The sequence below is a fragment of the Choristoneura fumiferana genome, chromosome 24, assembly GCF_025370935.1.
Source record: "Choristoneura fumiferana chromosome 24, NRCan_CFum_1, whole genome shotgun sequence".
In the NCBI taxonomy this organism is placed as follows: Eukaryota; Metazoa; Arthropoda; class Insecta; order Lepidoptera; family Tortricidae; genus Choristoneura; species Choristoneura fumiferana.
In genome coordinates this window covers 8,535,409-8,550,233 of record NC_133495.1, presented here as the reverse complement: position 1 = coordinate 8,550,233, position 14,825 = coordinate 8,535,409, and the positions used below count along the sequence as shown (strand labels likewise).

Sequence of the window (14,825 nt, the reverse complement as noted above, 5' to 3'; positions counted from 1 at the left end):
CCGTTGAAGATATCCGTCCTGTGGAGACGATCCTACCAGGATACCAGGATACCAGGATGTCACTATCAGATTATTGTATTGTCATGCAATTTACATAAGTATACCAAATTTCAAGTCAATCCAACTACTGGAAGTTACTCAAATTCAACTTGCAAGATTTGATTACAGACAGAAAGACAGACTTCAGACAGACAGGCTTTTATTTAGTTTCACCTGTCCCGACAGGTGAACCTAAATAAAAGCTTGTAATAAGCCTATTGGTTTCCACACGGTATAAAACTCTTCAGACTTACTCTTCGCCCTATCTTCTCGACGACAGCGATAGACACGATAGAGCCTATCATCATGATGGCGGGGAAGCTGATGGCCTGAAGCTCGGCGTTCATCTGGGCCCCTGACGCCGCCAGGATGCTGGACCCGTACGTCACAACGGCGAAGTTGCCGCTGAACGTCTGTACTCCCACCAGGAGAACCACCAGCACGAATGCCTTGCGCCAGGCACGGTCCCTCACTGGGAAATGAAGAAGAGTATTTGGAGATCAAAATTAATGTGGTTGCCAATTATACCCTATAGTCAATTTGTTGGCAGTGAAATTGGTTTCTTATTTCTATTTATACAAAAAAAAGGGTAAATTCAATGGTATTTTTTGAGACAACCCAATTCTAAGCGAATTATTTTTACTGACTTATTTTAAGTGTTCACATAATACTTATAAACTAAATTTTTGGAAATTCCCATGGAAATGAGAAACCGCGAGTACTTAGTGTATAGTAGTATTAAAATAATACTCACGTATGACTATCAAAGAGAAAGAGGGCAGCGTCTTGTAGTATTCGTCTTCTTTCCTCATTGCATCGACTTCGTTTTGGATACACTTGTCATCTGCCTCTAGGCCTCTAAGTGACGATATTAATTTGACACCTTCCTACAAAAAAACGAAATTATTATGGCGGTCTTAACCAATGGAGTGCGAAAATTAGCCTTCGGACGCCTTCTTGCCAGTATAAACATTATTTTCTCTGTTTTTAGGGTTTCGTATCTTAAAAGGCACACAAGACAGTCTGCCAGCAGAGGATATGGCGGAAGATCGTACGAAGTCCGCCTTTACCACCGATGCAGACCTCAATGTGACTACCTACGAGCACACAGAGCCAAGAGCGCAACGACAAAGAAAGAGTTCATCTTAATTGGTAATAACAACAGAACCTTTATACGATCACTTTGTTGTCTATCCCTCCGTCTGTTTTTCATTAAATCGTCAGTATCACCCCAGCCTATATGCGTCCCACTCCTGGGCACAGGCCTCCTCTCAGAATGAGAGGGCTTGGGCGGTAGTTCCGACACCGGCCCAGTGCGGATTTTCATTAAATACTGTATGCCAATTGCAAGACAAGGATTTTATATGAAAACAGGGTAATGATTATCACAATGAACCAATGCCACGCCGAATTTAAATAAAGAACAAAACTTACATCATACTTCCCAATCTTCACCAAAAACCCAGGCGACTCCGGGCATTTCAGCATCAGCAAAAACGATAGCACGGGCAATCCAACCACGACATAAAGAACCGTGTAGTAATCCAGGTATGCTCCAATCACATACATCAAGAAGATGCCCAGGTTATGGAAGAAGATGAGGAGGGAGCCCAAGAGTCCTCTGATATCGTCCTGACTGATCTCTTTGGTGTACATGGGGATGGCGTTGAAACAACCACCAGCGGCGATTCCGCAGCAGATTCTGGCTATTATTAGGGTGATGGAGCTGGGTGAGATCAGCTTGAGGAGCCAGGATATCTGAAAGACGAAGGTTTTGCTTTTAAACTTCGTTTGTTAGTTGCAATCGCACGTACAATACCAGTTGTTGTAGTGAGAAAAAAATCGTTAGACAACCCATACAAAAACACGTAGGTAGCCCACGACAACCGTTGCTGCTGCGCTGAGTTAGGAAATCTGACTACAAAGGTTGCGGTACCAGGTTTGATCCCCAATCAGGGCAGATATACTAATATTAAGATTGGTTTTTGGAGTCTTTTTGTATTTTTTTATTTCAACTCCAAATTTTGTTACTTTTACGGTCATCCCAGCGAAAAAGAGATCAGCGCTGGGAATCGAACTCAGGTTCTCAGCATTCCGTGCTGCGCGCTATACCGCTACACCACCACTGGACAGGAGTACAAACACAAATTTCTCCTATGCACTACATATCTCAGCTTGTTTGCTTAGAGAAATTAGTGTCTGTACTCCTGTCCAGTGTTGGTGTAGCGGTACTTACCTGCATAAATGTCTCCCACGGCGGAGTGTTCAAAACTATCCGACATATCCTAACGACCCTAGAAATAGAGTCGTATCAGGTATGCTTTCTTGTGGCTGATGGTACATTCAGAGTTTCGCTGCGAAACAGGGACAGGCGTACTTATAATACGCTTTCCCCATTTCTTATTTATTTAAGCTTCGATGCGAGTTTTTTTTAAAGCTATTATATTATTGTGTTGCAGATGTTTATGGACGGTGGTGATCTCTTACCATCAGGAGACCCATTTGCTCGTTTGCCATCCAGTCAAATAAAAATAAAAAATGTATTCTGATACTAAGACTCCTTCACATTAAATACTTAACTCGTGGGGTAAATGAGGCTCTTTATTTCTATCAGCTGCTCGGTCGTATTTTGAGTACCGCCACATGTTTTCCCTTTGTTATATGATGTGACGTATATTACAACTACTGCGAGTATGTAATTATTTAACGTTGCTAAAATTAATACTTACAAAATGCGGCACACTGATCAGCAGAATCGCCTTCTTCCTCCCATATCTCTCAGCCACGTAGGTAAAGACTGGTACTGACAGCAATGCACTGATGGGCATGAGACTGGCCACCACACCCATGGTATAGTCTGAGAGAGGCGCGCCGAGCGGTGAAGACTGGGATTGCAGCGTTTTGGTGGTAGGGGAGATCCATCCAGCTTGTAAGCCGTACGTCAAGACGGGGGAGTTCGCTGGAGAAGTAAAGATGTTTAATAGTTATGCCCTCCTGGTACCATGGTTATTGGTTCTTTTTAAGGGTGTAGCCCTTAGTTAAGAAGCCGTGGCCGTAGGGGCAGAGGGAGAGAGCGCTGCCCCCTTTTTACAAGCCTTTATTTAGTTTCACCTGTCCCGTTGTCTGTCTGTCTGTAGTCAAATCTTGCAAGTTAAATTCGACCTACTTCCAGTAGTCGGATTGACTTGTGGCATACTTATGTAAATTGCGTGACAATATAATAATCTGGTAGTGATGTCCTGGTAGTCCGGCCAAGATCGTCTCCGCAGGACGGAACTCTTCAATGGTTAATGGCATCGACCTGTGGTATGCAAATGTAGTTTGGGTGACAATGCAAGTATAGTTGACAAAAAGTACAGTCAGCAAACAAAGCTTGTATTAAAAATGAAAATTTTACCAAAAACTTATTAAGAATGAAAAATCAAGTTACTGCTCTATGTAGCTACGCTATTGTTCGATAAAATGTATATTAATTATTTGGATTGCGGTCAAACGAACTTTCGGGACTCAAAACGTTCGGTCAAATTTGGCGTTTCAATATTCGTACAGGTTCGTAGGAAAACATCGTGAGGAAACCTGCACAAACCTGCGAAGCAATTCAATGGTGTGTGTGAAGTTCCCAATCCGCACTGGGCCCGCGTGGGAACTACTGCCCAAGCCCTCTCATTCTGAGGGGAGGCCTGTGCCCTGCAGTGGGACGTATATAGGTTGGGATGATGATGATGATGATGAATATTCGTACTTCCGTTCATAGGTCTTATGTAATTCGGTGTTTTCAACTTCTGTAATTATGAGACATACCTACCCTTCCGAAGTAGTTCAGTATTTTGACTTTCACGGACCTGAGAACTTGTCAGGTGTTGTATCACAAAAAAGACTTTATCATCACATAGATAATCAGACGGAGATTGCGATTAGTGAAAAAACGAAAAATGAAAAAAATGCACTTATGGAATTTGGCAGGCGCAGCGACGGTATCTTTTTATAACCACATAGGTAACGTTTCACACGAAAATAATATAGTGAGCCACGTCAAAGCGGTGGAATTTGAATACCAATAGTGTAATGCATCAATATTTTTGATGTACCCTTTGTAAAACAGTGCTAACACACCACAATTTTACGTTACGTTTTCATTTCTGAACCGCTAATTCATCCACTAAAACATCATAAAGTTTTAAGGCACTATTGAATGAAAATAGTTATATATCCTCTGCAAATCAAGAGCCGGCTTTACAGACCGCTGTGCAATTTTCTCAACTCTCTTATGAAATCATGGTGAATCACGAATATAGTCAAAAATAACGCAACGTTATTTACCAATAATTGCCACAATCCATTGAATATACGTGTGTCCTTTTTTCTTCGGCTCTATTTCAACTTCAGCTTTCGTTTTGATCATGTCCATCTCCATTTTTCACTTAACGATATCAAAATAATTCTAAATCAGTCAGATATCAGAGAGTATACTCAGGCATCGTCCATGGACGTTGTAATGGCTGAAACATAAAAGCACATGTTATATAAAGATGCAAGCAGCGCCAGGGTTGCTAATAATGAGTATACATTAATTCATCGTCTAGCCTTTCACTTACACTACTTCACTTGTCACTCTATCCTTCGTGTTGTCTATAGTTGTGTCTTGTTGTTGTGAAGGAATGTATTTTCTTTCTTCCCTTGATAAAGAGCACGGTTTCGCTCATGTGAACCATTGGATCTGCAAGTCGAATCGAAATTACGAGATTTTATTAAATGCCCATGCTGATTCCCAAAAGTTACATCGTGGTTTTTATTTACGATGTAGGTGAATAACTCAACGGTGAAAGTTTTTCGAATTTTGCATGGGTTCCGTGGGAATAAGAAAAATAGTTGAAAAGCCCTCCTAACTTAAAGTTTAAATAAAAACTGAAAAGGGAAAACAAATCTTAGATAGTTTAGAACTCTGTTATAACTTAAAGTTCAACAATAGGGACACAGTCATGTGTCCCGACTAACTCAGTTGGTAGAGCATGAGACTCTTAACCTCAGGGTCGTGGGTTCTGGCTCCACGTTGGGCGCCAGTGCCCCAGGGAGGAGAAGAGACGCAAAATAAATTGTGCTCAGCTCAACAATACAGTTTATTGGGCCGTAGGCCGCTCAGTCGGTTAGAATACAAATATACAATGATGATGGATGATGATCAAGGGCGTCACCAGCAATGGCCGGGGGGGGGGGGGGGGTAAGTAGATTATGGAGAGTCAGAAGAGTATGAATTGTAGGTATTTATTGGAATTGGTGAATTAATCCGAGTTTCGGTTTCGACGTACAGGAATGATCGATCAAGCAAGTCAAGTCAAAGACTTGACTGGTTTGGTTGCTTTACATTTGGCAACTTTTTTAGAATCTCTAGAACGACGTCCTTGATGATGATGAGGTTTTAACCGGTGGTAGTTTTTTTTGACATTCATTAAGTGCTTGTTATGGCCTAAATTGAATAAAGATATTTTGACTTGACTTGACTGTTGAATGACCTGATCTAAAAACTGTTGGATTAAAAAACTTTTAAGCCCAGTCTTGACCGGCAAGAAAAATAATCCAAGGTCCAATACCTTGCGATGCCATAAAGCTTAGGAGATCGCAGTGGACAATCGGACGCTGCAATGCAATGTAACTTGCACGATTCTTCTTGCATGTCTAAACTGGACCTTAAAGTCGCCGTGGTTATTAATTATTATTAAACGTCACATAAATAATAAAGCTTTTCTCCACCCCTATTAATTCATTGATAAGCAAATAGATAGTGAGTTTCGTAAGGACGTCATCTTCTGTGTAGTGTAAATTAAACGCTATCAGCCATTGAAACAAACGAACGCTACCAAATATTTGAATATTCAAGTTATAATGTTTATGTATCGCATAACATATTTAGTAACGTAGGTAACAATACAGTATTACACGTGGCCCGTGTGATATAATAATATGAGAACATTTCTGAGAAGGAACTGTATTCGGGATTTCAGTTATTGTCCAGGGAGTAGGAACATGTTGTATATGTCGGCGGCCGATCGTAAAATGATCCAGATCACGAAATTCCTAGGCATGTCGTGAAATGGGGCCATTTCATGAATTGGCTAAGGGACATCCGCCATATCGTTCAAAACTCACAGTTTAACGATTTGCCTAGTGACGTTTTAGCAGATCATGAAATTCTTAGGCATATCATGAAACGCCACTATTTCATGGTTTGGCCAGTTAAGGGAAATCATGACATTCCTAAGCATATCATGAAACGCAGCCATATCGGTTGTGGCACTTCGCCGGCCGCCATTTCATGATATGCCTAGGACTTTCGTGATATATATGTCCCACTAGGCCGGGGCCTCCTCTCAAATTGAGAGGGCTTAAGCTAGTTCCCACGCGAGCCCAGTGCGGATTGTAAACTTCACAAACACTATTCCACTGTTTTGCAGGTAAAGCCGTAAAGCTTGTGGAAAATTTCAAATTGTAAAGAATTGCTTTGACCGTAAAGCCCGTGGTGAATTTCAAATGTAATTCAGCACATGAATTTCGAAAAACTCAGTGCATACTCGGACTTGAACCCACGATCCATTGCTTGAAAGGCCATAGGTTAAACCGCTAAACAACCACGGCTTCTCTGACCTCCATGCGAGCTAGGTACTCTGATCCGTCTGGCCAAATGCATTGAGAAACTCGCGAAAAATAAACACACCAGCGTCCATTGAATACCCGCTAAAAATAGTGCAATGATTAGGCCCTTGTCCGACCGCCGACGATGAACGAGAAGCGAGAAAAGCTAGAAACTAGAAACGCGTTGGCGAGCAGCGAGAAAAACGAGTGTGTAGTTTCCTAAGGTAGTTTCTATGAATGAATGAAAAAGTATTTATTTGACATTATTTTTACATAGTTTTTTTTGCACATAGCCCTGCAAAACTGTTTACACAGTTTGTCTGCAGGATACAGTTTCTATAAAAATATAAAATAATGTAATGTGTAATTTATTCTTACGTAAATTTTTATAATTATTGTTACAACTATGTCTTATGGAAGAGTTTCTACTAAATATTTCTAGGCGGATGTTATCGGGTAAGCTGTTAAACAAATACGGTAGTCTTTTGTTTAATGTTCTATCGCCGAAGTAAAGTAGTTGGTCACTCGGGGCACTTCATATTTACCTGAGGACACCGACCTAGCATTATGACTATTGTTGATCAATACTAAACTACGCTCCAGATTGCTATGATTATTTATGGCTACTAGGTATTTATGTTTTAGTCGAACAGGAAATATTTTAAGGATTTTGAATAATTTTTAATAATCGCCATTACAGCTCTGCTTAGTTTTATTGTTTACTTTCAAGTACCTAATTTTAAAAATCGTAATTGCAATGCCTCTAGTTTATCGATGTAGGATTTAAATGTTAGGCCATAGGAATCGAGAGCATAGCTCAATATTGTGTCTACCTACTAAGGAAAAGTAAAGTTGTATGAGAATGTTTTGTGGTGTTCTGAAACTTAAATGATAAATTTTCCCGAGAAGAATTCTAAGTTTACTACAGAGATGATTTATGTGTTTCCAAGAAAAACTTAATGTCAACTCTAATACCAAGATAAGTGACAGAATTAACTTTCTCAATGGGGTTACATTGGCAATTAGTTAGGCTATTATGTATACATGAAAAACTATGAGTAAACATGGGTGGTGGTGTTTCCGTATTACAAGTATATGGTGACTGAATAATCATATGTTTTGTTTTATCCGAGTTTAATATAATACCATTATCATGGAAACATTTGACTACTGCATTTACGTCTTGTTGTACCAAGCGACACGTCTCGGCAAGATCAGTGCCGGGTCTAAGAGTACAGAGGTCGTCAGCAAACATGTGTGCAGTGCTGTTCTGTAGTACCCCACACAAGCTGTTGACGTGCATTAGGTAGCACACAGGACCACATACGGATCCCTGTGGGACCCCGCAGCGGACCTGTATCTCGCTGAGTGTCGCCTAGCTTCACACGGTAGGAACCAAGGATTTAGCGGTTGCCCCACACCACATTCGTCCATTCCATTCAAAAGGGTGTCGGTTTCTAGCGTATCAAATGCTTTTTTGAAGTCGTAAAATATAGCTACAACAAATTTTCTATTGTCTAAATGTGTATTTATCTCATCTGTGAATCTACTTAATAATGTACTTATTAGCGCTTTTATTTTTTTGAAAACCGTGTTGATTGTCATAAAGTATATTGTTTTTTTGCAGGAAGGAACTTACTTGATTAACTACGCATTTTCCAATTACTTTGTCTATACTCGATAAAATGGATATTGGTCTGTAATTAGAAAAGTCTCTACGATCACCCTTTTAGTGGATTGGACGAACCAAAGATTCCTTGAGCTTGTTCGGGTATTTATTTTCAATCACTGAGCGGTTTATACTCGTACGTTATTCTATGATTGGGTTGACTTTGTCTACAACTAACTTTAAGTCGGACATACGTACCAGATCGCATCCAGGAGCTTTATTATTATCCATTTTATTTATGACACGTTTAACATCTTCGCGACTTACTAGTTGCCATCTCATACGTATACGTTCGACTTATTTACATACTCATCCCTTTCCAGCCATTTATCATTACAATTGTTTTATCTGTTCAATTTCACTAAAATTATAAGCAAACTTGTTACAAATATCTTTACACTGCCCTGTTCTTCCATACTATTTAATACTGATCTATCTATAGACGACCTTTCCTTTTCTAATAGTTAGTTCTTTTTTCTCATACTTTTTTTATGTTTCCGTTACCATTAACTATACTTTGTTTATCATATTCGTTTTTACTTATTAAAATAGCCTTCGTACACTTATTTCTATACTTAGTATAAGCAAGTCTTTTTAACATATTCTTTGGTTCATTATACCATACCATATATAAATAATCTGTCACGTTCTGAGTTTTTTTTTTCAAGTTATCGCTTATCCAACTTTTATTATTTCTATTTCTAATATTATTATAATTTATTTGCACATTATATCATTCACTATAAATATTGTTCAACAAAAGATTTAGTACTTTATACATTTCTATTGGACATATAATTTTGTCACTCGCACTGTAGAGTAAAATGACGGGTGTTTGTTCTCTCGGCGTGATCTCTGACCTGACTGCCAAGCCAGCATCGCTGAGCGAGTTTTATTTTTGATAGCCTTGTCGCTGCGACAAACTAGTGGAAAGAGAGTTCGCGCCGGCAGTGTGAACAGCTAGAGATTGACTGTTATAGGCAGGGTGGTGGGACGAGAGTTGAAGTGAATGATTACACACACAGCTTCATAAAGAACTGATTGCAAATTATATTGAATGCAATGAATCCCCCAATTAATTCATGGCATGTTCTTGTGTGCTTGACCTGAACTCTGGCGGCACTACCTATACTATGTGTATCTGCTGCTGACGCGAGCTATATCAATCGTTCGTTTCTTGGGCGAGAAAATATTTACTAACTAATCGCTTCCTCGCCGGCGGTGGGACAAGTGCCTAAAAGAAGTTTCCTACGTATCTGCTGTATTCTTCGCTCGCGCTCTTTATCGTTTGTAAGCAATGTCACCGGTTACTGACCTTTGCAGAAAGGTGACAAAAACAACACTCCTTTCTTTGAATATTCGCAGAAATAAGAGTGTCTTTGTTCACTCGCACTTCCGGCTGATAATTGTATTAATGTTAGTACCTGGGTGACCAAGCTCCGCTCGGGCTAAAACTCGGTAACCAGCTTTTTACCAGAGATTAGACTAAACTATGTAGATCGATTTTTCATCCCCGAAAACCCCTACATACCAAATTTCATCGAAATCGTTAGAGCCGTTTCCGAGATTCTAATCCATAGGTATAGGTACTATATTATAAATGCGAAAGTCTGTGAGTTTGCGTGTTTGTATGTTTGTCCGTCTTTCACGTCGAAACGGAGCGACGGATCGTGATTTTTGGCATAGAGATAGTTTATGGTCCAGAGAGTGACATTAGGCTACTTTTATCCCGGAAAAATGCAGTTCCCGAGGGAACAGCGCGCGATAACCGAATTTCACACGGGCGAAGCCGCGGGCCAAAGCTAGTTATGCAAGAATTGCTCGTTTAAAGGTATTCCATAAAAGCTGTTGTCTGTGACTCTGTCTGCGAATTAAGATTCTTTCAATTGTCAATGTGCAATTTTCCGAGACAAAACTTTTCTATGTCCTTTCTAGGGTCTCAAACTATCTTCATACCATATTTCGTCTAAAGCGCTCGGTTTTTTTATGCGACAAACGCTGCGTTAAACGCAATGCTTGTATCAGATCGAAAATACAAACTGAAACATAGATGCACAGAAAAACCAGAAAAAGAGACCAGCGCTGGGAATCGAACCGTAAACGAAAGTTTTTGGAGTCCCAATCTTACTTTGATTGCTTAATAGCGACATCTCTTGTCCGGGTGAGCGGTTAGTTCCGATGGGGTGCTGAAAGTTTCTCTATGAGGGCTAAAAGCATAGATGTCGCTAGTGTCGCTGCTTAAGTGACTAAATAAGAAATAAACAAGCTGAGATATGTGGTGCACAGGAGAAATTTGTGTCTGTACAGTGGTGATTTAGCGGTATAGCACGCAGCACAGAATGCTGAGGACCTATGGGTTCGATTCCCAGCAGCGCTGGTCTCTTTTTCTGGTTTTTCTGTGCATCTATGTTTCAGTTTGTATTTTCTATGTGGATTTTACGGGATGACCGTAAAAGTAAAAATTAGGAGTTGATTATAAAAAATACACAAAGACTCCAAAAATCAATCTTAACTTGTATCATATATTCTAATAGGTAATCTAATTACCAAACATTGTCTTACGTGGTGAGCGCAACGGCAAGCAAGCGCATAGATTAAGGTCGTTTGTCACGGTCAGCTAGGCACTACAGTGCCAGTAGATGACGTTAGTGTGCAAATTCCACGTATTTTTTTTTTTTTAGGAATGAAATCGTGGATATTTTTATAAAATAATGTACATACCGCCAATAGCGTGAAATTTGTGATATATCGTACCAAGTTTCAGATGTATTTTAATTTAGAAAATACTTTCACTTGATCGCTGCAGTTTCGACTGAGATATTTTCGCACACATGCTTGTAATTTGTTATAAACAGAAGTCTTTGTTAATTTCGCTCTCATGATAAAGAGCAGATTGGCGTTGCACAAGGCTTGAGTTTACTCTATCACTCAGCTTAGGAAGTTCGGGTTCAAACCCGTTGTAAGGTTTAACATTTTTTTTTTTTTTTTATTGTTCTCAGTTAGATGTTAATATTTAGAATGTGTAGCTAAAAAATTATAAGACCTAATTAGGCACAAACATTTTTTTTTTAAATTTTAGGTAGATCTGAATATGCACAGCACAACTACAGTAAGACTATGAGACTTATAATTCCTCACATCACTCAAGGGTTGCTTGTAGAGATCCCTTCGAGGGATAAGTTCGCCTTTACAAGTTCAAGGAAACCGAATCACGTACCAGAGTGGAACCCAAGTGGAACCTTTTCATATTCAATTGCGCTGTGATTTCTTTGCAAGTGTATGGGATCAACATGACATTAGTAGCACATAGGTAGCCACCCTGGTACGTGACTCAGTTTCCTTGACCGTAACTCAACGATTGTTTTTTTATTTTTATTTACAATACACTTTACATACTATGAGAAAATTAGTCATAATCATTATCCATACATTATACATACCTACATATAAAGTATCCTCTCACAATGAGGCTTGGGCGTTATTTCAACGCAGGCCCAGTGGGAATTGAAATATAGCACACACCATTAATTATATAGCAGGTGTGTGTACGTTTCTTCATGATATTTAATTGGTTGGGTAGTAATCGAAGGCTCTACTGAACAACAAATAAAAAAGTCCATCACTAAGTCAGTTTTTATTTATTTTTTACATCAGTCAATTAAATTAGCACATACAACACTGCGGACTTGTCACTGCATACGTCACTCACGATTATTCTATGACGCACTTGACAGTCCTTAGATTGAATTGACTTGTAAATATTGAATATTTCAGTTTAAGGTCATTCTCAGAAAGGTGCACTAAGCATTTTTTTGTTTTTATTTTAATTATATTGTTAATGTTAGTGGTAGAGCCGCACTGTAGCCAGTTCTTGGTTTGCAGTACGAATGGGCGGGCTCGACCGGGTAGTACCACACTCTCACAGAATATCGACGTGAAGCAGGAGCTGGCTAGTCCTGCTACTGTGTTTCGTACGATGAGTGAGAGATCTATAATTAAAATTACAATGATTAAAGATTGCAAATTATAGATGCTTCAGTGGATCTGTCCTCAGTGGATGACCCGAACAACTTGATCGCTTTGGCTTAGTCGATATTAATGACCACTCTGGACGTTTCCAAGTATTTGGTGATTCTTGATGGTGTATAAAAAATTAAATATATCCATACCAAATTTCATCCAGCTCACTCCAGTCAGTTCATCCCCATTTTCTCCCTTAAGGGTTGCTTTTGGAGATAAAAACTAGTACCCTATGTTCAGCCCCTTGACAGTCGAAACCAGTCGGTTTCGACGTGATGCCGGAACAGACAGAGTTACTTTCAATTCATCACTCCATAGTATAAAACAAAGTCGCTTTTTTTGTCTGTACGCTTAGATCTTTCAAACTACGCAACGGATTTTGATGCGGTTTTCACAAATAAATAGTGTGATTCACGGTGTCTATGTATACCGTAACCGTGTTGTGCCGGACGGGTCACCAGTATATAATATTATTTTAATGGAGTATGGATTCGTAGTATGTATGTCCCTGCCCGCATGCAGGTTACGAAAGAGACAGACATGTAATCTTAACAAAACAGTAATTCTTCAAAACGAATCAAAATATCAAATCGTGTTTACATATTTATGAATCAAACGGCGTATACAAATATTTGCCAAATTGGTGTGGTTATATGTATATGGAACCCATTCATGTATACTTATTTTGCCTACGAGGTGGATACATTTAAATGGAATTTATTTAAGTATGCAACTTTCTGAAGCATTTTGTGATTAATAATACTGAAAAAGTTTAATGAATACAATTTTGGTGTCAGTAATAGATAAATATTTTTGATACAATGTATGACTACATATTTATGCAACCTTGTTTTTGTATACATATTTTTAGACGTGACTGTACCTATTAATCATTTGGTCGAGTATATGAATTGAAATTCTGGGATTTTGGTACATTTCCACGTAAGTAAATTCCAGAAAACTACATTCTAGTCTTCATTAGCATTGTAAGAAGACCTACTCAAGTTTCATGTCATACGTTTACTCTATAAGTAGGCATTTTTGGTACAGTCATCTGCATTAATATCTAGCACATCTGAGCGTGCAAAAATATCTGACTCGTCCAACCGGTCCTTGAAATAGAGTCGCATTTGACCGAATTTAAATACTACCGTCGCTTTCTGAAAGACCATTATTGCCAAGAAAAATCTGTACCTATGTATATAGCTGTGTGTGCATATGTTCATTATGTAACAGTTTTGGTAAGAATGATTCTGATTCTGAATGCGCCGCAAAAAACTTAGCAACTTGACAACATTCGTCCCGTAAGAATATCCGCTTCAGTACCCTTAGTGTAAGTTTTCGGTTACAAAATACGTCTCGATCGCGTTCGCGTTAACATATCAATTTATATGGAAACACGAACAGCGCCTCTAGCGGAACTTTTGCGATGTCCGTGTTTCCATGCAAATTGAGATTTTAACGCGAACGCGATCGAGACGTATTTTGTAACCGAAACTTACACTAAGGGCACAGGAGAAGGCTACTACGAAAATCGAAAATCTAAGTTCGTATCGTTCCGTCCCGCTGACGCTTAAGTTATTTAATACAAGAGTGAGAGTAACGGAACGACACGAACTTCGATATTCGAATTTCGGAGTAGCCCGCCAGGATTATGCTGCGCCAGTGTCCGATTCACAACCGCAATGACACATACTATTTGTACTTAATACTATCAATTGTTGTGTCTTGTGTTGTAAATAAATGTATTTTCATTATTTCTTTAATATCGTGGAAATAAGCAGTAGGTATATGTTTTGGTCCCGAAATCCATTTAACTACATACCACATCCAAACGCGTCCAGCCGTTTTAGCGCGAAAAACACTCACATTTACATAAAATCAAGCGTTCAAGTTTAGCATTAAAATAATATTTTTCCTTCTTAAGACAGAAATATCAACCCGCATTCGAGGCGACGCGACGATAGAGCCACAATCTATAAAAGACTGAAGCCTTGAATCCCCCCTTACCCTTGTGGGGGTTACGAACAATCCAGTTCCGTATAAGCATCGTATGTTTATCTCTTAGAGTACTACTGAACCGACTGACTTAGGTATACACTAGACTAGACATTCTAGCTCCCGACAGTTTACACATGCGTTGAATTATTGGAAGCTCTCATACTCTACGATTCAAATGACACATGATAATTTTGTAACTTTTTTTATATTCGACTGGATGGCAAACGAGCAAGTGGGTCTCCTGATGGTAAGAGATCACCACCGCCCATAGACACTTGCAACACCAGGGGGATTGTAGATGCGTTGCCAACCTAGAGGCCTAAGATGGGATACCTCAAGTGCCAGTAATTTCACCGGCTGTCTTACTCTCCACGCCGAAACACAACATTAATTGGTAAACAGATTTTATCATAACAAACGAACAGAATTGCTGTCAATCCAGTCCACCTTCGTTATACATATTTAGTTT

At 39.3% G+C, this 14,825-nt stretch overlaps 1 protein-coding gene across 1 annotated transcript in view; it reads right to left on the bottom strand.

Annotated features, from left to right (window-relative positions):
* Window positions 1–14,324, bottom strand: part of GAA1 (glycosylphosphatidylinositol anchor attachment 1) — a 31,969-nt gene extending 17,645 nt beyond the window's left edge. Inside the window, exons 1-7 of the mRNA XM_074106772.1 lie at window positions 14,181–14,324; window positions 4,635–4,756; window positions 4,360–4,538; window positions 2,769–2,998; window positions 1,474–1,797; window positions 794–926; window positions 294–511 (exon numbers count right to left, since the gene is read on the bottom strand). Coding sequence (XP_073962873.1) covers window positions 294–511; window positions 794–926; window positions 1,474–1,797; window positions 2,769–2,998; window positions 4,360–4,453 — 999 coding nt within the window. The 5' untranslated portion in view covers window positions 4,454–4,538; window positions 4,635–4,756; window positions 14,181–14,324. The remainder of the gene's footprint in view (window positions 1–293; window positions 512–793; window positions 927–1,473; window positions 1,798–2,768; window positions 2,999–4,359; window positions 4,539–4,634; window positions 4,757–14,180) is intronic.
* Window positions 14,325–14,825: the final 501 nt, after the last annotated feature.